The 24,613-nt window shown below is 35.8% G+C and overlaps 1 protein-coding gene across 1 annotated transcript in view; it reads right to left on the minus strand.

Annotated features, from left to right (window-relative positions):
* Window positions 1–24,613, minus strand: part of USH2A (usherin) — a 1,082,898-nt gene that overhangs the window by 788,964 nt on the left and 269,321 nt on the right. Inside the window, exon 20 of the mRNA XM_044004202.1 lies at window positions 16,691–16,921. Coding sequence (XP_043860137.1) covers window positions 16,691–16,921 — 231 coding nt within the window. The remainder of the gene's footprint in view (window positions 1–16,690; window positions 16,922–24,613) is intronic.

Below are 24,613 nucleotides of genomic sequence, written 5' to 3' on the forward strand. Positions count from 1 at the left end.
ACTACCAAAGCAATTAATTCTGACCATGTCACCCTTCTATTCAATGAACTCCAATAGCTCTGTTACTTCCACAGTATCAACTATAAAACTCATCCATTTTTCATACAAAGCTTTTAATCACTTTATCCTTTCCTGTTTTCCCAATCTTCTTAAATGTTACTGCCCTCCATGTACTCTATGATCCAGCAATCTGACCTATTTGGCATCCCTTGAACTCAACCCTTCCTTCTCCTCTCTCTGCCTTTGCAATGCATGTCCCCCACAACTGCTTTTCTGCCTCAGTTTCTCTGCCTTCCTTCAAGATACAAATAAAATCCCACCTGAAGTACTCACTGTCCCTAACCCCAAACACTAGTGCTTTCCCTCTGAGACTGACTTCTACCTACCATGGATGTATCTTACATGTACCCAGTTATTTATATGTTGTATCATTAGACAGTAAGCTTTTGAAATCAGGACTGTTTTCTGCCTTTATTTGTACCTCCCCAGTGCTTAGCCCAGTGCCTGGAATGTATTATGGGCTTAATAAATGTTTATTTACTATTGATTTATTGACTAATATATGCTAGTTGACTGGCACCCATATAGTGGGAAAATTTTTGTGCAGATAAAATCAACATAAGTAGCATAAGATAGGAAACTGTCAACTGAGGAAAATATTTATAGCATATCCTTCAGTAGAGAGTCTCAGAATCAAGGTATAAAAGGACACAACTATTTAAGACCAAAGTGAATAATTAAAGGTTATTAAAAATTACTTTGAAAATAAAAACATCTAAATATTAACTACAAGAAAGGGAGGTACAAATCACTAATAATAAAAGATATGTGATGCAAAATATCTCTAAGGTTTCACCTCACATCTAGAAGATGGGTAATATGACAAAAAATTAGATAGCCAATGTTGAATAAACTTCATAAAGATAGATATATAAATACATTGTTGGAACTGGTTAAAAAATGACAGAAGAGTAGATAAATGGAAGAGTAACTGAAAGCCATAGCTAGTGTTAGGCAAATCTAATAACAGGAGATTAATGGTAGAATACCTTTTTCTTCAACAAAGACCTTCAGGGAAAAATAGAAAGACATTTGGTTGAAATTAGGTTTAGACCAGCAGTTTACAAGACATATTACAAAAAAAGTACAAAGGGATATGTAACCTAAATAAAAAGATACATGTATATACATATAAATAGATGGATATTTGTACCTAGCTATATTCATATCCTTACAGATACAGATACAGGACCAAGAACACATAAGGCCTTATTATACACTTCATTGAAAGATTCCACTGAATAATGCTTTTGATGTTCCCATGTAGTTTCAGTGTGTGTGTATGTATATCTATGTATATGTAGTATACATGTAGTATATGTACTGTATATTTTATATGTATATGTAAGTCATGTGTATATATAAATATAATATATTGTATATGGTATTATATGCATATCATATTGCAGATATTACATATGTATGTGTATTTATATATTGTCATATTTATGTATATATTGAGGCAATTTAATAGCAAAAATGGACTATTCAATGGAAAGGACCAATCAATAAGTATTTATTAAAGCCTATTATGTACCAGGCACTATGGATAGCAAATGGGGATGGGGTGGATAGAGAAGAGGGAATAGATGAGATAACAAATATAGGAAATTCCCAGATATGTAAACTTCCTTTACCAATGCATCTTAGTAATTTCTTTGCAGCTTATAGCCTTACAGAGTTGTATGAGCACTTAGAGGTTAACTGACATATCCAGGGTCACATATCCAGTAAGTCCCAGAAGCTGAACTCGACCCCAGGCCCTCCTGATTCAGAGGCCAGCTCTCTATTCAGCATACCAAGCTGTAGACTCAAGCAATGGTAATACAAAAATGCGAACAAAACCATCTCTAACTTCAACGAAGTTACATTCCACAGTGAGGAGACAACTATATAAACATAAGTAAATACAAAATGTAAAATTATTTCAAGGGCAAAGAGGCACTAGCAGATAGCAAATTGAGGAAATATCTCAAGTAGGAAAGAGTATTTGAGATGAACCTTGAAAAAAGCTAGATATTTGAAGAGGTTAAGGTGAAGAAAGGAATACATTATAGCCATGGGAGACAGTCTGAGGAAAAGCATGGAGCTACAATATGGAATACTGTATGTTGTAAGGGCCAAATTCAATATGAGGAAAATTAATTGGGCAGCTCGCCATAATATTGGGGTAAGGGAAGAGATTAACAGATTCTTTCAAAAAAACAAATAGGGTTTATTAACAGGAACAAATTCAAAACACAAGTAAGGTTAGTAGAACTAGGAACAAAAGAAAAAAGGGAATAGGGGAAGGAAAATTATACGACCTGCACCCAAGCTCAGCCCCGTCTCTCTCCCTCTCTCACGCCAGAATGGAGAATCTCTTCCCTTCTCCTTCCCAGAAAACCCAGGGCCATCCATACACACAGCCCCAAGCTAATTGGCCAGCAGCCCTGATTGACAGAATTAACAAGGAGCTCCACAACTGCCAACCACATCAGTTTCCAGACACCAGAGGTCCCCTAACTACCCTCACCAGGCTTCCAATCATTATAATTTGGCCAGGCCTACATAGGCATTGGTGGGTGGAGCACTGTGTTGGCATGAAGGTGGCAGTGGTGCCTGAGGCCGGCCAGGGCTTCTAATTTTAGCCAAAGATGGGGTCAAAGAAACCTCAAATCACAATTAATTCTTTACAATGTGAGGAGAAGTGATTAGTCCAGTTTGGATGAAACATGGAGAATGTGAAAGGGAATAATATGCATGAGCCTGGAAAAGTGGATTGGATTCTGCTTATGAAAGCTTTTAAACGCCAAATAGAAGAACTTGTATTTTATCCTATAAACAACAGGAAGTTACTATGAATTTTGAGCGAGGGAGGCAACAAGCATTTATGACATGCCTACTATGTGTCAGAGACTGTGTTAAGCACTTTACAAATATTATCTTATTTTAGCCTCATTAAAAACTCTGTGAGGTAGGAACTGTTATTGTCTCTACTTTATAGTTGGGGAAATTGAGGATAAGTGACTTGACCAGGGTAACACAGCTAGTAAGTTTCTAAGGCTAGATTTGAATTCAGGTCTTCCTGACTACAGGCTGAGCACTCTACTGAACTACCTAGCTGCTAAAAATATTATCAGACCAATGCTTTAAGAATATTACTTTAGCAGCTATGTGGAGAATGGATGGGAGAATTGATAACCTTGAGAAAGGAAATAAAACCAATTAGACTATTTCAATAATCTTGGCAAGATGTGATTAAAGCTTGAATTAGGGTGGTGGCTGCATGAGTGAAAAAGATTAGTGAAAGCACTGAACAATTGGATTGTTGAAAATATTGGTCTGTTTTAAAATAAAAGTCCAATCCATATTCTTCTTATTCATTTTGGGCCCAACTCATTATCCATCTTCATTGTCTGTCTCAGATATAAGTTTTCATATATTAATTCAATGGGCTTGGCATCCAACTTGTTTGGATGTTAAGTATTTCCCCATCCATTTAGTTTTTCCTGTATGGATTGTTAGATTAATCCCCTTGAGGTATTCATCAAGCTCATGGAGGGGATTTAGCATGTTCTGGAGATTTTCGCAAACAGCAAAACACCATAAAAATACAGGAAGAAGACTTCACAATCATAGGGAATGTCTATTTTGTTTTGGTTCTTGTGGAAGACAACCTTTATGAGAGTGGAGAACTTTCACAAGCACTACATCTTTCTCCTTTATGCTTCACTTGACATTAATAATCCAAGGGTCATTGAACACAGTTATCCCTGTGGCTGCACTTATCAGAGGGTCTTATGTGATCTTAATATATGCATTAAAGACTTCTTATTGAAGGAAAGTGTTTAAGGTCATGTTTTACCCTCAGATTCTTTTTTTTAAATTTTTTGTAATCAGCAAAAAAGAAAAAACAAACCAACAGTGGAATCTTATATTTGCTATACCTTTCGCTTAACTATGTAACTATAACAATGTGGTCTTTTGCAGAGAATATTTCACCAAAGTCTTTCTGTTCATTCCTTATATTTTAATCAATAATACCCTATGTATGCACATAGATCATTCTCTCAAAGAGTTACCAAGAATGAGAAAGTAGGCATTGGGCATTACTAATGATATTTCAATTGCCTTGAGGGGAGGATATTGATATTGTATTTGACTTTTTTATATTGGTACTGTCTATTAGATCCATCAATATCTCCAGCAGAATTCCTTTACTGTGTATCTGTTATATCTGGTTATTCTTTCCTACTTCCTTTTCTTAGGTACAATTCCTACAACTTTATGTTTGATGTATTGTCACTGATGGTGGCAATGTATTATCTTGGTTGTTGTTTAGTTGGGTCCACCTCTTCATAACCCCATTTTGGGTTTTTCTTGGCAAAGATACTGTAGTGGTTTGCTATTTCCTTCTCCAGTGCATTTTACAGGCAAACAGGGTTACGTGACTTGTTCAGGATAACATAGCTAGTAAGTGTCTCAGGAAGACGAGTCTTCCTGAGTTCAGGTCCAAATGTGCCATCTAGCTGCCCAAGATTATCATAGACATTGTGACAAATATGTTCCATTTTCTACCTGTTGACCCTTTCATAGCTTTATCTATCAATGTGTTTCATACACCTTGCACTTATACAGCACTTTCATGTTTCAAAAGTGCTTTCCATATGCTAATTCATATGATCCTTACAAAAACCCTGGGAGATAGGTGCTATTTTTATTTCCATTTTACAAAAGAGGAAACTGAGGCACATATAGGTTAATTGACTTGCCCTAGATCATGCAGCCATTAAGTGTCAGAGGCAGGATTCCAACTCAATTCTTCTTGACTCCAAATCTTATCCTTTATCCACTGCTCCACTTAGGGGTAAGGCGGTAACTAATAGAACACTTTAAAAAATACTGGTATTTTTAAATGAAATGTGAGCTGTATAGGCATAAGAAAATGTAGAAGAGGATTACAATAAATTGTTTGAGTATTTGTATAAATTTTTTTAGATCAAAACCTGAAGCTATGAGTCAATGTTGAAACCAGAATACTAATACCAGTCCCTTCTTTGACCTTGAAAAAGGATTCAATCTTTTTTGCAGGCAGTTAATATATCTATAACACTTATCAGGGCTGTTATAAAGCACTTTCAAGATTAAAAGTGCTTTTATTGTATTGTGTATGTTTATTATTACTGTCATCTTAAACCTACTGCAATAAGCCATAATGCTGTGCTGATAAAACTATAGTGAAATATTCATCATCATTAAAATGCAATGGCAACAGGCCCAAGAAATTGGAACCTAAGACAGGGGTGACAGTTTAGTAACTACTAGGAGTTACTAGTAGTAATATGAAATGGAATTTTTCCCTCTTCACCATAACAAGCACTCCAACTACAAATACTGATACCTGACTCCAAGAAGTCAAATTATGTATTTAGTTTAGAAGAAACCAAATATACTAATATTCTTATGCTGTATTTTAATATTTTCAAAGACATTCAGCATCCCATTCTAGTATATCAAAAATCTTCACCTTTAGGGAATTATTCCTTCTACCCAACGTATCTTCCATTGGCTTTCTCTCATGTTATCATCAACAGAAGTGGAGGTCTTTATCTTTAAATGTTCTTCTTATATTAAAAACTATTAACTTCTTAAGCTCCTCTTGCCAAGAGACTACTATCATATCTAGTCGTCCTTGATAGACCTCTAATAATCCATTAAGAGGCATTTATCAAGCATCTATTCTGTGCTAGGCACTGGCAATATCAATACAAAAATGACTATACCAAATACTTAGTAACTCCCAGCTCTTAGGTTAGAGTACTCTATTATATACATGTTCTGGGTACAAGTTACTGTGACTCACCTGGTCAATTTACTCATTTTTAAATGAGAGGGTTAGATTATATGGGTTTTGAGAATGCTTCTAAAACTCTAGGTCCTTGAGCCTACTTCGTGGAATTTTTGAGTTCTGATCTTGAAATCAGGAAAATCTGAATTCCAATTCTGCTTTGGACATTATCTCTGTGATAAAATGGTTATAAAACATCTCTAAGCTTCATTTTCCTCATCTATTAAAATGGGAATAACAACTACTCAAGAAAATTGTTGTGAGGATCAAATGAAATTAGTTATATAAGGCACTTTGCAACCTTTAAAATCCTACATAAATGTCAGTTATTTTAATTATTAATTATTCTATTTGTTAAAAAAAACTGTCAATCTTTCTTCACTTTTTTTCTCTTTTTTCTTCTTTTTTTTGTTGGGGGGGAGGGCTGGGCAATGAGGGTTAAGTGACTTACCCAAGGTCACACAGCTAGTAAGTGTCAAGTGTCTGATGCCGGATTTGAACTCAAGTACTCTTGAATCCAGGGCCGGTGCTTTATCCACTGCACCACCTAGCTGCCCCTCCTTCTTCACTTTTAAAAAGAAAACTAATTTTTAAATTTACCTTAATACATTTTTAAAATCTTAGTAATTCAACAGGAATTATCTGAATTTTGCAATTTCCAAAATCCTATAATTTCTTACTTTGGCAGCTATAGAGTGCAATGACGAGATTGTGGGACTCGTCAGCAAAACTGATTTCATATTCTGCCTTTACTCTTATAGAGTATATAACTCTGAACAACTTAGTCTTGGTCTCAGTTTCCTCATCTGTAAATTCAGGATAATAATAGCATCTCCTTTAAAGGTTGTTTCAAGTCTCAAATGAGATATGGGGAAAATGCTTTGCAAATAAACTGTAAAGTGCTATATAAATTCTAGCTATTTTATTGGTATTATTATATTTATTAGCAATTCTGAAATTCTGAATGCAAAGAAATTAAAATTAATTATTTTTCTGTTGATGCAAAATCCCACTAAGAATTGGCAACAGTTGTTTGTAATATTGTCTTTGAAAAAATTCTTAAATGGAGAGAGGAAGACTAAAACTAAAGGACTCCTAGAAATGAAAGAGGTAAATATGAGATTTCATAGAGCAGTCAAGTAAAGTGTAGATTTCCTTTTTTATTTTTTTTGTTGCTGGCAACAATAAATCTTTTTATGATTAAAAAAAGAAATGGAAAAGCAGATGCTAGAAAGCTGATATAAAGAATGTTAGTGCCTAACAAAAACAGTTCATCCTACTGGAAATATTACCTCAGAAATACTGGCAAGGTCAATGTCAGCCCAGCTTACTGGCTGCATGAGTCCCTGTTGAGCAAGTTAGAAAATGTTTCAAGATTTTTGTTGTTGTTCATCAAGAAATACTATCCACTTTGTTGTGATAGTTTCACTCCTGTTTCTTTTATTCCAGCTACTCTTTCCTTATTTTCTGGCTCCTTGGGATTAGAAAGGAAGAAAGAAAAATGTCTTGTTCAAGATGAAACCCAGAATTCATTTTAAAAACTAGGACTAGATTTCAGAGTTGCTCTGAGAAATGCTATTGAGCAGAAAGTGAAGGAATGGCTTCCCAATTCACTGAACCTGCCCACTATAGAAATAGCAAACAGGTATAAAACTTTGGATTAAAAAAAAAATAAAAGGAGTAAAAGTCATCAATTCAAGTGATTCTTTTTGTGCCGCCAAGCACAAAATCCCCCAAAGTACAACCTAAAGACATACTTGAATATGCTTTGAAACGTCAATGGTTCTAAGATATCATCAATGTAGCTCCTCCCTCTAAAGGTACCACATAGTCTTTGTCCTCACAGAAGTCCTCCACAGGGGTGCCACCTGATATATGGGATTCTTGAAATTGTATGTCAAGGTTCCAGTAGAACCTCTAGGCTGCTCACCCCTTGCTCTCACTGCATACTCTCATAGTATCAGAACTGGATCTGACTTTACAGGCCATCTAGTCCAAATCCTCCTTTAATAGATGGGGAATTAAAAGTCCAGAAAAGTTATGTAAATTTCCTAAAATCACAGAATTCTTAAATGTCAGTCAGGAGTCACACTCAGGTTCATGGTTGTCAAATCCAATGAGGCTTCTACTACACAGAAGATTCTTAATGTGTGGGACACAATTCCATATGGGGTCACACAATTGAATGTGGGGGTTGTGGAAAATTTGGCCATAAATGTTTGACTTGTATGCCTATTTTATATACCTATATACCCAGGGTTGCCTAAAAACTCCTTGGGCAAAAAGGGATTCCAAGTGGAAAAAAGTAAGCAGCCCTGTACTACATCATATTACTTTCCTTGTTTTGGTATAAGAACTCAAATAATCAAGGAGGGGATAATATAATTAAGAAAAAACTGCATATTCTGCTTTTTCAATACTCCAAAATTATATTTTACTGTGGTTATTTGATTATGCCAAAGCATATTCTTACTTGTCTCCCTTTAAAATTTATCTAGATATAACAGTGGATAAAATGCTAAAGAGTCAGGAAGAACTGATCTGGAATCCTACCCCATACAATTAATAGCTGTGTAACCCCAGGTAAATCACTTAATCTCTTTCATCCTTGGTTTTCTCATCTGTAAAATGGGGGTATTTTTGACACAGGTTCATTGTGAAGATCAAATGAGATAATACATATAAAGGACCCTGCAAAATTTAAAGCACTATACAAATGTTAACTACTATTATTTATAGATGTATGTATGTACATATATATATATATGCACACACAAATGAGAGAAATAAAGATAATACATTACATGTTACTATAGATGAGTGTTCAAATAGAATAGGAATATATTCCTAAAGTTAATTTTAACCATTACTTTGAAGATATTCAATAAACAGAATTATGAGCTAGAGACTAAAGCATAAATGAGGATTTCTGTTGACTACATTCAAACTACATTCAGTTGACTACATATCATCAAAAACCAGGCCAAGCTGTGGTATATGATGGTGATGGAATATTATTGTGCTATAAGAAATGACAAGCAGAGGGGCAGCTAGGTGGCACAGTAGATAGAGCACTGGCTCTGGATTCAGGAGGATCTGAGTTCAAATCCAGATTCAGACACTTAACACTTACTAGCTGTGTGATCCTGGGCAAGTCACTTAACCCCAATTGCCTCACCAAAAATTAAAAAAAAGAAAAAGAAAAAAAAGAAACGACAAGCAAACTGATTTCAGAAAGGCCTGGAAAAGACTTGTATGAACCGATGTATAGTGAAGTGAGTAGAACCAAGAGAACATTGTGCACAGAGAGATCAATATTATTTGATAAAGAACTGTGAATGACAACTATTTTCTGTTTTCTTTCTTTCTTTCTTTTTTTTTTTTGGTACATTACCAGAGGCAATGTACCTAGGGCCTTCTCTCTTTAGACATCTAAATCCCTGGATTTACTAATTTGTGGTTATTTTCATGGCAATTTCAAAGGTTGTTACTATCCAAGAAATATCCCTTCTCCATTTAAAAGGTTAGATTTTCAAAACCATAAAACAAGATAATGAGAGTTTGGGGCTCAGGAACATTTTTCTTTAATTGCCTGCAGGCTGCATATCTGCCTCTGCCATGGATTCTGCAAAAAATCTTATTACTCTTCTATACCCCAGCTACTGCCACCTCTTGGGCTAAATAAGTCTACTCTCAGGTGTCCAGTTACTGAATTGTGCCCAGAAAGTTGTTGGTGAGCACAGTGACAAGACACAGCCATTGATGGTTCTAGGGATAGGGAAGACAGAAACAGAGCAGAATCCAGGTACAGCTCTGCTGTACATTAGTCTCTCTTCTAAACAGGGAAAAAAGAAATGTGCTGAAAATGGTCTTTCATATTCTTTATAGGTCAACACAACAGTGAGACCCTCTAATAAAAGTGTCCAAGTGAGTCAAGTGTCTTGGGAGCAGACCAGTCACTGAAGTATCAACCAAAAAAGGAGCAAAAAGGAACTCCAAAATCACCAATTAATCTTTGGGTCGACTCAGTATCTGAGACATAATCAGGGATTGTTTTTCATCCTATCAGCAAAATACAAAGGAACATGTCCAGATTTTATAAAGAGAGGTACCATGAAAAGTCTCAGAGAAAAGTTCACTATCATGTACCCAAGATCATCAAGTTGATTGGGGAAGTCTTGTGGTCAAACTCCCCCAGTGATACACAAACACACAAATAGTCACACCAGGATAGGGCAATATGTACTAATGTGGCCCTAGAAATATTTATGAGGCATAGACCAACACAATGGGGAAGATTGAGTTTGTATCTAGGGTCTAACCATTCCCAAATGGGTAATGCTTCTAAATGCCTCAGGGTGGCTAGCCACAACCATTGAATGAGGTACATAATGATCTAAAATATTATTTGGAGATTGGGCTTTGGAAAAAAGAGAAGGCATGAGCTATGTAAAAAAAAAAGATAAAGATAACATTAAGTATAAAAGGAGCACAGAAAAAACAAGTTGGATGTAAAGACTAGCTTCATCTAAATGATATTTTCTTGGCCTAGTCCATTTATAATTCCTTATACAATTAAAATAATTTCCTAGGGATATTTTATGGAATAGTATATGCATATGGATTACAAAGAAAGGCATAATAATGAGAAAAGGCTATGGCATACAATTGAACCAAAAAGCTTAATCCTGAACTATTTAAACAATTAATTTGTTATCATAAATGGGAAATGGATAACAGAAATGACATCTATAATATTTTCAATAATTTTATTCAGACATTAAACCAATACAAATTAATTGTCACAACAAGGAGTACAAAAGATCCCAGAAGGAGCCTTAGTCAACAAATATCTGACACTTGCCAAATAGAAAGAAATGACTGCCAAGGGTAACATCAGATTAGAATATAAATTCATTTGCAAAATCTCATAAAGAAAAAATGATGGATGTTTATGATCAGTATCAGCTCATAATGAAGAGAAAAGCAGTAGAGGATAAAAATATTTTAAAGAAAGTTTGGCAAGACATTCAATAAAGCAAGGATGAAAATGGAAAGAGAACAACAAACAGAAGAAAAATGGAAAAGATTTGTCAAAATAACTGTAAAAAATATTCTCCCCACCAAGGACAGTGGAACCACCACAATTAGACCATAACATTTTGGTCAGAGATGTACTTATAAGGAAACAGAACTAAAGAAAACAAAGACTAGGAAGTCATATAGAAATCTGTGTTGGAACAATAATAATCTGTGAGTGATGAGATTTTCCAGATTTTCATATTTATTTGTGACATAGTGCTGATTGCATCAAGTCCCAGAACATGCATGAGGGGGTGTAATCCACATCATTGAAGGGAACTTTAAATTCATGAAATTCCAGATTCAATTAAGTATATGAGAGAAATATAAATCAAATGCAAGTAGGTAACACCACATATCAGCATATACACCCCCAAAGAAGTTAAAGACAAAGGGAAAGGGACCATATGCCCCAAAATATTTTAAGTAGAACTTTTTGCTGTAGCAAAGAATTAGAAACAAGGTAGGTGTCCATCAATTAGGGAATGTCTGAACAAATTGTGGTGTATGAATATAATGGAATATTATTGTACTATAAAAATAGTACCACAAATCATATTTCTGAGGAATATGTCTGGACTAAGCTTTTGACCTCTTTGGTTCTTCTGTTGCTTTCTTGGAGTACTGGGTATTGCACTATTCCAGGTTCTCATGAATGTGTCAGCCAGGAGACCAGTAGCTTTCAGCCTTCTCATGGTGGTATAATCCAGAGCAAAGTTTCATCACTCCTCTCCTGGTCTGAATTCTGTCAGTTCCTGAGTTGGGTTTGGGTCATCACAATACTTCTGTTGTTTTTTATTTCCTGGTTCAAAAGACTCATAAATTGTTGCTGTACTAAGCCACTATTAGATAGATAGAAAGTTTTACAGATTTGGAGTGATAGAACTATATGGTCTCATTTGGTCTGGGATTCCTGCCTTGTTTTTTCCAGTGGGCTAGAAGTGGGCAGATAGGTGGTGCAGTGTATAGAGTGCAAGGCCTAGAGTCAGGAAGACTCATCTTTCTGAATTCGAATCTGACCTCAGACACTCAGTCACTACATGACTGGACAAGTTACCTAATCCTGTTTGCCTCAGTTCCCTCATTTATAAAATGAGCTGGAGAAGGAAATGGCAAACTACTCTAGTATCTTTGCCAAGAAAACCCCAAATGGAGTCATGAAGAGTCAGACAACTGAAAAGACCGAACAACAACAGAAGCTAGAACTGAGATTGATGCCCTGCTACTAAAGTCAAACCTACACAGCTATTTGATTCTGAACTCATTCCTTACTCAGCTTATATCTTAGGACCAGAGACTGCACATCATCTGGAGGTTCAGGTCCTCTCTTCATTTTGCCCTCAACCTCTGACCTGGAACTGGATAGTGAATGACAGATCTTCTAGTTAGTATCTATTCCTGCAGTCTGCACAAGGTCAGTATCTTCCTGTATAGGTCTGGCACTTCTCTCTTCTTGTCTTGTTGCATAACCACAATCTTCTCTCAGTTTATGTGTACTAGAATGTTCTGTGCCCATGCGCCCCCAGCCAGACCCTATTGCCAGTGTCCATACAACTGTTTCCCTCTGCTGAACTTTGCTGGAAATATTACTCACTTAATTTTTTTCTTGGATTTCCTGTTCAGGACTTGGTCTGAAGTATTTTCTAGATTTTTGTACAGGGGGTATATTGGGGAGCTAAGACATACTTCTTGCCACTCTGCCATCTTGGCTGCTCCTATAAAAGTGAGTCTTCAGAGAGCTTTTCACATCTATGGAAGTCTGCTACAGAGATAGTCTCTGCAGTGACTCAGTTGGATCATGCTGTCAAAAGCCTTTGTTCCCCCAGCATACCAGGTGTTATTTGAACTTCCCCTGCAACCTCCCCAGTTAGCAGTTAGCAAAGCTGGCCCACTTTGCTCCCCCAGTGGAGAAAACACACCCCAGAAAAAATAATATAAGCCTAAGGTTTTCTTACCACCGAGAGAGTTCACAAACCTCTTCCTCATTTCCATTTTTATTCTATCTTATGGCTATCATTTCAGTAAGATGCACTAAAACCTCTGGGTCAGAGACCACAGTTCTGACTCCAGGGTCAAATATTCCTGGTCGCAACCTTAGGGATCTTCATCAGCAGAGTACCATTCATTTACATGGGAACAGGAGGTGTCTACTCCCTGTTACATTGAGAGGTCTCAACACACACCATCAAAAAGTCCTGTGCCAGAGTACCATCTCCAATCACACTTTTACCCAACTTAATCTTGACATTAGCCAGCTTTTCCCAGTTATCAATAACACCAAATGCTAGAGGACTTAGGTTCGCATCATTGTTCCAAGTTCAATGTGAGGAACAAACTAAGTTCACTCAATAGTTAACAAAGGATTCCATAGAAAGCACAATAAGGATACAGAAGCATAACTTAGGCAAATGTAACTTTCCTTGTCTTTTCAATGAAATGTGTCTGGATTCATATAGCCTCAAGAAAACTGCTATGTCTAAAGGGCTTCAGCTTCCCATTTGTGGCCTTTTTTTATGCCCATATATGACATGGAAGGTTGCCTCAATGGAGATTCAGGGACTAGCTTTGTCACTCTTTAGGTAAAACTAGCCTAACCTATATTGTAAAGGGGAGGTGCGGAAACCTGGTAGAGATTGGTCCTATCACATCTGGGAAGATTTGAATAGTTAGTGAGAAATGAACAGAAGCAGTGGACAAATTTATACCATAATCACAATAATGTAAAGGAAAATAACTCTGAAAGACAATACACCTTTAATCAATGGTCTCCAATAGGTGTCATGAGAAATAATTAGTATAGGAGTTCATATTTTAGTAAGTTCATTCTAAAAATCAGAGTAGGTTTGATGAAAGATAGTTGCAATATAAATAACAACTATGCTGTTCTCTTTACAACCTTCCTCACCTTTAATATTTTTAGGAACACTGGGTAGACCCACAGTGGAGGATTTACCTGAGGATATACATGTCACACTGAATAGCTTTTGACATATACTATTAAAGGAAGTTCTCTCATCAATAAGATAACTGATCTATCAAAGCTTAGAATATATAAACAAATAAAACCCATGTGTTATTTGTGCATATATATATATATATATATATATATATACACATATACGTGTATGTGTGTGTGTGTGTGTGTGTATAGGTATGCACATATATACAAAGTACTACTTTGATAAAAAAAGAACTCTACAGCATGTAATATAACTTTACCAACATTTCTTAAGGAATTGTCACAGAGTCAAAATCTTTATTTTGCCTTCCTAAGTATTATAGCCCCCACTCCTAGATTACTTTAAGAGCCTGGTGGAATGCAGAAGAGACATAAAGAAATGATAGGAAATAAGCATTTATTAAGCTCTCACTATGGACCAGCTGCTGTGTTAAGTACCTTACAAAAATCTTATTGATCCTTATAACAACACTGGCGGGTAGAAGTTTTTGTTATTTCCATCTTACAAGTCAGGAAACTGAGGCAAACATAGGTTAAGTGTCTTACCCAGTATCATATAGCTATTAAGTATATGAGGTCACATTTTAATAGCATCTTCCTAACTCTAGAATCAGTGTTCCATTTATTGTACAACCTAGCAAGCTAATACTAATTATTACTCCCAAGCTGCTATCTTTAAAAAAACTATAACATAAAACAAACACAGAAACTTTTAATATTACTGGTGAATTTCAGTTAATACAGGTATTCTCATTCACCATTCTGAATCTCCCCTTCATCTCCCTTCCCATATATCCTTTTAGCAAATTATCTACCCAAAAGCTTTCTAAGGTTGTGCCCATACAGAACAAAAACAACTGGTGAATTTGTGACATTCGATTGTGTCAGTCAATTGAGTAATATTATTTAAGAGGGGAGAGAGGTGTCCAGAAATGTCATTTCATTAGTATAAGGAACTCAATGAGGAAACTTCTTCCTTGGATACATATAGGTTACTCTTCTATAACTTATAGAGTTAACGTGAAGTAAGTCTGCCAAATCAGATATTGAGGCTCCAGTGGTTACTCTGAACTTTAAAACTGAAAGAAAATCTGACAAGTAGATTGAGGGTAGGAATGGGGACCAGGTAATACTATGATTGGTCATACTATGATAACATAGCTAAATAAATGAAGAATTTCTTTCTTTGGCCAGGATTTGACAAATACTTGAGGACTGCTTAAGCTAAAATGTATTTTACCTATCTTACCCTCCTTTTAATAATGTGTATTCCAAGCATATTTTCAGTACAGCTGGAGGCTTTTGTTATAGACAGAAGTATCCTGCTCAGTGAGACTCGTGTTTATGGCCTAACTTTTTTAAAGATTAATTTGGAAAACTTCCCAGAGAATACATCTGCCCCTAGCACTTGAACCTGAGTATAAGACTGGCCAGGGAGATGATGAGGACAACTAAATTTATTAACAGTAAATGGACCACTCTATCTTTCAGTACAACAACAGTGGGTGATCCCATCAAAAATCTGTCCAGTGGCTAGCCAGCAGATTCAGGCTGACACACCTGCATCAGGACCTCACAGCTGTACACAAACTGAGACTGCTTCCTCAGTTGAAACATGCTACAGTGCCAAATGTTTGACCAGGAACACAGCTTACCAAACCATTTCCCAATGTAATTAAGTTTGGTTTTCATCCTGGTGTTTCTCTTTTTCTTTCTCATAGTGTCATATAACTGCCTTATATGAATGTTAATCAGAAATTGTCCATTATAGGCTATCCCACTGGTTTAACTTCCTTCTTACTAGAATTTTGATGATCTTGATTTGACTATTCGATTTAACAAACATTTATCTAATGCCTATGTGCAAAATAAGCTCATCTGAATTAAAGCCATAAACTTCTGAGTTTGCACAAATAATTGTTTGCTTTTGTGAATTAGCATAGGTTGAAAAAGTGGTCCATGATCAAAAGGAAAGACTTTGCACAAGAATGGTGTAGTGAAAGAACATTTGGAATGAAAAGACCTGAATTCTAATCTCATATCTGGGACTTATTAGTCATGTGATCATAGCCTTATCATTTAACATTTCTGAGGCTCAATCCCTTCATCTGTAAAACAAAACTAATATGTGCCCTACCAATCTTACAATACCATACTATACTTTGTATACTATAAAGCAGGGCTTCTTAAGCTTTTTCCACTCATGACTCCTTTTCATATGAGAAATTTTTACACAACCTCAGGCATTCAGGCATATAAAATTGATATTGCATAACCTTTTACTGTTGCCAAATTTTTCATGGCTCCCATATTCACTTACATGACATCATGTGGGATCTCAACCCACAGTTTAAGAAGGTAGGCTATAAAACTCTATACACAAATTACTTCTTTGATCCTATAATTGGGGTTTTTAACTATGATTTAGAGAGAGATGTAGACAGAGAAGTGAAGAACATACTCTTATTAGGGTTGTTTGGATAGGCCTTTAGCTCCGGGCAATAATAGTCACCTTGAGTTCCTCTTACCCTCTCCACCCCATTTTCCCAATAGCTCAACATCTTATAAGAGAACATACTAGTTGTAAGAATAAAAAGACAATTATAGTATAAATAATAGAATGCATTGTTTAATTAGCATTCATTTCTATAAATAGATATACTATATATTAATTGCAAATATTTGTTAGAATTATAACATGTAACTTGGGGATGACCTATTCAGTTCCTTCTAAGTGAACTAGAAATCAATGCACTTACCTGTAAAATCTATATTGACAGGCAGAGTTGAGCTTGGAAATTTATAATATCCATTTCCAATAAAACGGACGCCTTTTATCATCTCGGTGTCCAGTGCTGGCAAAGATATCTCTCTTTTTTCTAGCTGGTAGATGGGAGAAGGTCCATTCAGTTCTCTAGGTGGAAGCCAGCTAATCTTCATAGTTGTACAGTTGATCCCTTCAACATGAGGAGCTCTCACGTGAGCTGGGGCTGTGAAATAGAAAGTCTATTATAATCAAACATGATAAATATAGATAGATATAGATATAGATTTGAAGACTCAAAAAATCTGATTTTGACTGAGATGGATATTCCTGTCAACAGAAACTTCCTTTCTCATTGAATAGACAGCCTTTAAGAGTTAGACTCTAAAATTCCATAAGCTTGTGATGAACCTCTCCAAATAACAATGTTGGTCTTCCAATTACAAATTACATCAACAAGCCCATGTTCCAAGCCAATGCTGAGAGGATCAAACAAAATAATATTTGCAAAGTTCTTTGCAAAAATTAAAGCATTATATAAATGCTAGCTGTGATGAGGATGAAGATAACAATGATGACATGGTCCCTGCCCTCAAGAAGTTTACAATTTAGCTAGGGAGAAAATATATCTGTGCATAAAAATATAACTAAGGCACAAACCTATGTATTATTGGGAAGCTATTGTACTAGCCCAAGCATAAAGTGTCATGGTGCATGAATATATGGAAAAAAACACCTAACCTTAAGATAACTAGCACAGTTGCTTCAGAAAAGCTTAAGACACACATCCATTCTTTATTAATTTTAAAAGTACCTACCAAGTTTTTTTCAGTAAAATACATATCTATAGAAATTGTATTTTAAACATTTAACTAATTTAAGTGACATTTAACAAGGAGGATAGGTTACAGAGAGGCCAGTTTAGTAAAAATCAATTAAGTCTATCTTCTACATGCTGTTGTGATTCATGGGATATTATTACTGTAGTAGATGAATGTTTATCAAGAATGTTCATTATTTCACCTTATCCTTCATTTTCATTTATTAATTTACTTATTCATTCACTGCCAAAAACTACATCTTGTTCTTAGAAGTCTTTAGTCTGCAATTGTACCAAGGATCCCTTACCATCAGGCTGCTCTTCAAAAAAAATCACTCATTTTATCTACAAAGTGGAACCACCATCAAACAGTAGTTCCATGACTATACTTGTAGCCTTTCTCTTGAGATTCCAAGAGATACTAAAAGTTAGGAGGATGAGAGGAAGCAATTTATGGAGCATGATTACTTGTCCTTCCCATGTATAGAGCCCAAGGTTAGCCACAAATGGGGGAGCTCTGTAGCTTTCATCTTCATAATCCCTTTAAAACCCATCCTATTGTATAAAAAGTACCAGCTTTGGTATGAGAAATATTCAATTTAGGTAAATTTGTGTTAAAATTATTCACATTTTTAGTATAGATGACACTAATTCTTCATTAATTGAACAGTTGCAGGAAGTGTGCAAAAACACACAGAATAACTGAGGGGAAGGTTTTCTACGGTCCACCGAAATCTTTTCTTCAATGTTTCATTTGGTTTTCAACATTCTGATCCAACTCTATCATCCCATCAAACTCTGGCAAAAAGAGGATGTTGAACAAGACTTGTGTAGCCTTAATAATCTGAGTCACCTCCTGTATATCAGAATCAATATTCTCTTTGTGATTAGAGATACAAATATGGAGGCAATTCAGAATAATCAAACTCCAAGCAGCTTACCATATTTGGTTTGATCTTCTAACACAGGTGGCATGACCTACCAATTGGTGACATGGTAAAATGGTCCTTACCAGTAATGGTATATGATATTGGTTTTGACAGCCCCCTAAGACTAGTGCAAAGTGTTCTAGCTTCAGCCAGACTGCCTCTTAGTTTCATGAGGAAATCTTTCTTTGAAGCAGTTATATTAGCCTTAGGGAGTCAATAGTAGAGCATGTCTCCAGTCAGAACACATTTTTTTTTATTCTCTGGCTTAAAAAACATCTAGCTGCTCTGTAAAACAGACTTGGGCAGACGATTTGACCATCCCTGTTAGTTTTAAAGAGTAAGTGCTCTATTGAGTCATTATCTTCAATGTTTTTTCCCAGACTAGAAGAGAGGGTTAGGTATAGTTATAAGCCAATTTTCCTGGGCTAATCTCACAAAAGAAGAATGATGAAAAGATCATAGATATTTCTAAAACAGTTGGAAAAACACACATAAGGAGTGGCTAAAAAGTGGAGAAATTGTAGACTGATTTCACAGAATCATTAAGTGATGGGCTTAGAAATTTGAATAAATACATTTGAATACTTAAATATCTGCTGGCTGAAAAAAAAAAACAGTAAATTATGGAGTACACTCTAAGAGTCATGACAATATTCTGTAAGATTTCAGTTCCTGTCACCAGTGCCAAATCTATATAATCTTAAGAAGACCATTTAATGCATATAAATCTCAGGGGTTTTTTTCATATACAAAATGAGAATAATTAAGATTCTCTCTCTCCTATAGCACAGGAGTACTTTCGTAGTCAACTGACTTCAGATAAAAATAAATCACAATAAACAGTTTGGGTTACACAGAATTTCCTCTACATTTGTAATGCATCACAATGGCCAGAAAGGATGACTGGTACTGCCTCCAAGTAACATATAGTAAAATTTACTAATAATGATGTATTCTATCCTTATGTAATAAATCAACCCTTTTTTCTCCAGTTCGGATTGAGCATCACATAAAAGTCACCTGTTACCATGACATGTTGGTTATTTGTAGCATCCTAAATTCTGAGATAGCATCTAAAATATGAGGACTGCCTTCAAAAACCAACATGTTTAAAGAAGATCAACATAAAAAAACCTTAATCCATTTTTCTTTTAAAGAAAAAAAGAATGTTCTATTTTTTTACACAGGCACCATTAGCATGTCTCACTTCCTACATTAACCTAGAAAAATGATCCTACTTCTATTCTCTATCTTATAAATATTCTTTTAAAAAATCTCTGGATGCCATAAATTCCTCTTTAGGCATCATTTATGACTTTATAATCTAATTAGTATCACATCATAATGAAGAAATTTACAATGTCAAAATTAAAGTGGGGTGGTGTGAAGTCCTGAGCCGCCTGGCCTAAGGAGAACAGAGCATTTAAATGAAGAGAAGTATTAAATACAAAACTGGATAGGAAAAAATGGTTTTGTAATAAGAATTTATCTTTTTAATTTGGAAGGAGACAAAAGCTTCTTTGAAGACAACATAGCTATGACAATATTTTAAGTGTTACCAACTTTCTTTTGCTAAAATTGAGATGTTCAAATGAAAAGAGCCTTTCCACGAGCAAGAGAAGTTGACTGTGATGATGTTGGGGTAGGAATCCTTTGGCATTTAATAGGGACATAAAGGATGTTCCTTTCTCTTCTCTACACAGGTGAAATGCTGCTGCTTACTAATGCATACCACCACCCTCCAACCTAAAAACAAATTACTTAATATAATTCTAGAAGGGGTCTTGGCCCACAACATAGACAAATGTTTGTCAGTTATAACATCAATGTGAAGATTTTTTCTATCTGCCATCTACGATAAAGTCAGCTCATTCAAGAAGGAAAATTGTATAAATTCCAGAGGACCCCATAGATTTCCCCATGATAGCAAGTCTAACCATCAAAAGAACATTGCCCACTAATGCCTATACTTCTGCCAACCAGGAACTGCCCTCATTCTCATTAATTGCTAGGGCACTGGCATTTTCTCTGCACAGAATATAAGGCCCATTATTTCTGAATTGTACATAGAGCCAGTAGTGATGACAATAACCAGTGTTCCCTTAAAGTCCACCATTAATAAACGGTAGCTGCTTGGACTGTAATTATGGCATCCCCACTACCCAAACTTGAAGCTTTTATGGGGCTTATGCAATTAACTACTTAAATGCATCGTAACACTTGCTTCTCTGACAGCGAAGTATTGATTTTTTAATCATTTTCAAGTCTCCTCCAGCACAAATAAATGTACTACAGTTACAGTTAATGCACTGTGTACACGCATTAAACATTGGCATGACACAATTTATTATTTTTGTGATATATGGAATAGGAACCTTTTCTTTTCAGAAAGTAGCAACTTTGATCTAACATTAGTATTATATCTGCCAGTGTCCTTGATTCACCACAATTCTCTTACTTAAAGAAAGCTAGAGACTATATTTAAAGGATATTTAAGTTCTCACATATGAGAGATAAACAGAGGCAGGGATAGAGATACAGAAGAGAGAGACAAGACAGAGAAACAGACCTAGACCAAGATAGAGACACAGAAGGAGGAAAGAAGGGAGGGAGAGATGTGGAGGGAGAGAGGGAAAGGGAGAGAGGAAAAATGAGAGGAAGAGGGAGAAGGACAGAGAGGGAGGAGGGAGAAAGGAAAGAAGAGGGAAAGAGGGAGAGAGGGAGGAAGAGAGAGGGAGGGAAGAAGGAAGGAAGGGGGAAAGGAGGGAGGGAGAAAAGGAGGGAGGAAGGGAGGGAGGGGATTAGAGAGAGACACAGAGAAAGAGAGAGCTGTACGTAAATCACTAACATATGCCTTAGTGTATAGGGAAATTAAAAACATCCAGGCATAAAAGATATGGTATATATTTTCCTAAAGGTGTCACTATAGTACCTGTAGCGACTTTGTTCAAATGAATGAACTATAATTTTTATCTATTTAATTTTTTTAGTCACATTTGGTAAAGACACATCTGTCAAAATAATTTGCATACTGTAGCCTCACAGATTCAAAGTCACATTTTGTGTATTTTAATTATGTTATTTTAATGCATTGCTATATAATACATATTTAATGTATTATAAAGCTAAAACAGTATTTAAAAGCCTATGATTGCTGTGTGCTATTGTGTGAAAGAGGGCACAAAAAAGACCAATAAAGACAGATGGCTCATATAGCTTATGTTAAAGCCATATATCTAAATGCAGACATGGCGACAAAGGTCATTAAAAACTTTGCAAACAAGCCTTTTCCTTGGGTGGCCACACACACACACACACACACACACACAATTGAAGTTGGTGAATAAAAAGCGGTTAATTTTGTTTTGTTTGAAATAATATCATTTTAGTTTTAGAATCGAAGACAGATGCCAGCATTTCACTCTGAACAGATGGTAATTCTATCTAATAGTGCATCTCTGTATTAGTAAGGTCTGTTGTGTATACAAACAGTAATAAACACTAGGTAAGGATCAAAATAAATTTTAATTGTTGACATTAAATTCTGGCAGCTACAGTTCTAAGGCTGCAATACTCTTTTCTCAAGTCTGTCAGGTTTACTAATGTTACAAAAGCTTTTCACAAAGCTGCCAGATTCTAGTTCCAATAAAAACATGTTTACAGTATAGGTTACAAACCTTTACCAAGCTACCTGTTTCCATCTCTTGAAGTGAAGATTCTTCAATAATTATAAGGAAATCCTAATATACTGATCCAATGGTTTATCAACATCCCTTTGATGAATGTCCTCTTAATAGAAGTTAGTGTAAGGTGTGAACATTCACTCCTCTTAAATAACCAAATGGTAAAAGCATGAGGACAGATTTTGCTGCTCAAGGATCTGTCTTTCCATTGGCAGGCAAACATGGCATTCCTCTGCTTCTCTTGACACTGACACCTTCTATTTTATTTGTGCTACTCCACCAGGCCAGTGAGATTTCCCAGATTACCCTACTGTCAGCTGTATTGTCCTCTACAATTCACCATGGCCTCAAGTGTGCTGGGTCACCGATTGGTACAGTCACTTCTGTGCTTGCTACCTCCAATGATGCGGTTGTAAACCCAATAGCTACAATTTCTTTGAGGTAGCTGCCCTTTTCAAATCCTCAAAAAAGCCCAGGCTGTCTTTCGGGTGACTATTCAATAACAAACACTCGTTATAATCATATTTCTTTTTAAAAAATAGATTTTTTTTAAATCGTGAAAAATATATTGCCACCACCATATGGGCCAACCAACGACTCACCAACCGATTTAAGATGCAGCATATTGAGCTGACCATATGTTACAGTGCTGTTGAATGGCTGAGTGATTCATGCCCGTCACATTCTAGTATATCAATTAAAGCTCCTTGAAGTCTGCATGATTTGTGTCTCTGTTATTAAACCCTGCTAATTCATCCCACTTACACATCTGTTATAAATCTCTAGGAGTGCTGCATGATTCATGGCAATCTGGGAGCATGCTACAGCAAATTCTTCTCCTTGTAATTAACAGTAAATTGTTTTACTGCCATGCAATGAATTTTTCAGTTATATTGCAAATGAACTCCTAAATGTGCGGTTCTTTCCTAAGAACTGACTTATATCATTAGGCAATTAAAAAGTATCGCTTTGAACCAAAAGCTTTTAATCAAGAGAAATACAACTTAAACAGAGCTTAAAGACCATGGAAATTCAACGGGTTGACACTATCGAATAATGTGATCCACTTTCAGAAGTGTCCTGAGAACCAAACAAATAACTTTGGAGCACCGAACTATCTCACTAAGACAGAGCGCTAGGAATACCATCTTGAAAATCCTCAGTGTGCCAAGTTTGAGGAGATACTGTTCATCTCGGAGTTTCTTAAGTCACCCTTCATTACCAAATTTCTCAGATTCACTTCTCTATATACTTCTCAGATACACTTCTATATACTTCTCAGATACACTTTCCTAATTGTAAAATAGTGCCTTTATTCTTGAAATAAATAATTGGATAATTAGCCAAGCCGAATCATCAGAGAATTCCAGTACTGTTCAAGTGTTCTTGTCAAAGGTGAAGCAAATTCATTTCAGCTCGCCTCTGCAGCTTTCTGAAGAGGCTTTGATGCTTTTTTCCCCCACATTCTTGGCAGCAGCCTCAGATTCATGAGTCCATACATCAAGTCACTAGTTTAACAACAAATGGAATTAAATTCAAAGAAGGGAAACTAATTGAAGGACAGCAACAAAAGTGTTTGGTAATGTGCTTTTTAATATGGCATGCCACATTTGCATGATAATTTTTCCTTTTTAGCATGGAGCAGAAAGTGACTAGCTTAATGAGGGATTATTCAAGGCAGGAATGAACAAAATGCATTCATAACTAAGAACAAAGATTGTATTATGAAACGAAAACAGGCAACTGCCGAGAAGTAACTGGATGATTGGTTTATGCATTATGAATAAAAAGGTAGAAAAATATTTATATTAGTATTCACTAATGACTATATATACAAGATTGTTGTAATTAAAATTATAAATTAACATATTAAGAGTGCTTGTTTAATCACTCTGGGTCCTATTCACAATGAAAAGACTTATGTACATGCATGCAAAACAATGTGTGTTTTCAACCCAGCAGCAAACAGCCTCTGCATTTTACTTTGGCTTCAGAAAGAAAACTTAATGCACCACTAATTACCTGGTTAATGGGATATGGGTAGTTTTAAGCCTGTGGCACATATTTCTCAGAAAGACCGATTTATGACAAGCAAAAGAAATGACACATTGTAACTATATGAATGGAGCTCAAAAAGGAATCTCTCTCAAAAAGGTTTTACTCTGGACCTCATTCACAAAGGATGAAAATGCACAAATTACCTAGATTAAAAGGGTAATCAAAGAGAAAATGACATCAAGAAGACTAAGACAGCCCATCAGCATCATTACTCCAGTAAACCCAGAGGCAACTCCAAAGCTTCCAATACCACTGCTTAAGTAGTCTGCCAAGAGGCCAGATGCAGCTGCCCCTGGAAGACTATCTTCCACAAATTAGCTTTTGAACCCTGTAATTGTCATCAAAAGAAAAGGAGTGGCAATACAATGCACTAGTAAAAAATGTCATCAATGCCAATCATATTTTTAATTTTTTTTTACTAGAAAAGG

This window comes from Dromiciops gliroides, chromosome 4 (genome assembly GCF_019393635.1).
Source record: "Dromiciops gliroides isolate mDroGli1 chromosome 4, mDroGli1.pri, whole genome shotgun sequence".
Classification (NCBI taxonomy): domain Eukaryota; kingdom Metazoa; phylum Chordata; class Mammalia; order Microbiotheria; family Microbiotheriidae; genus Dromiciops; species Dromiciops gliroides.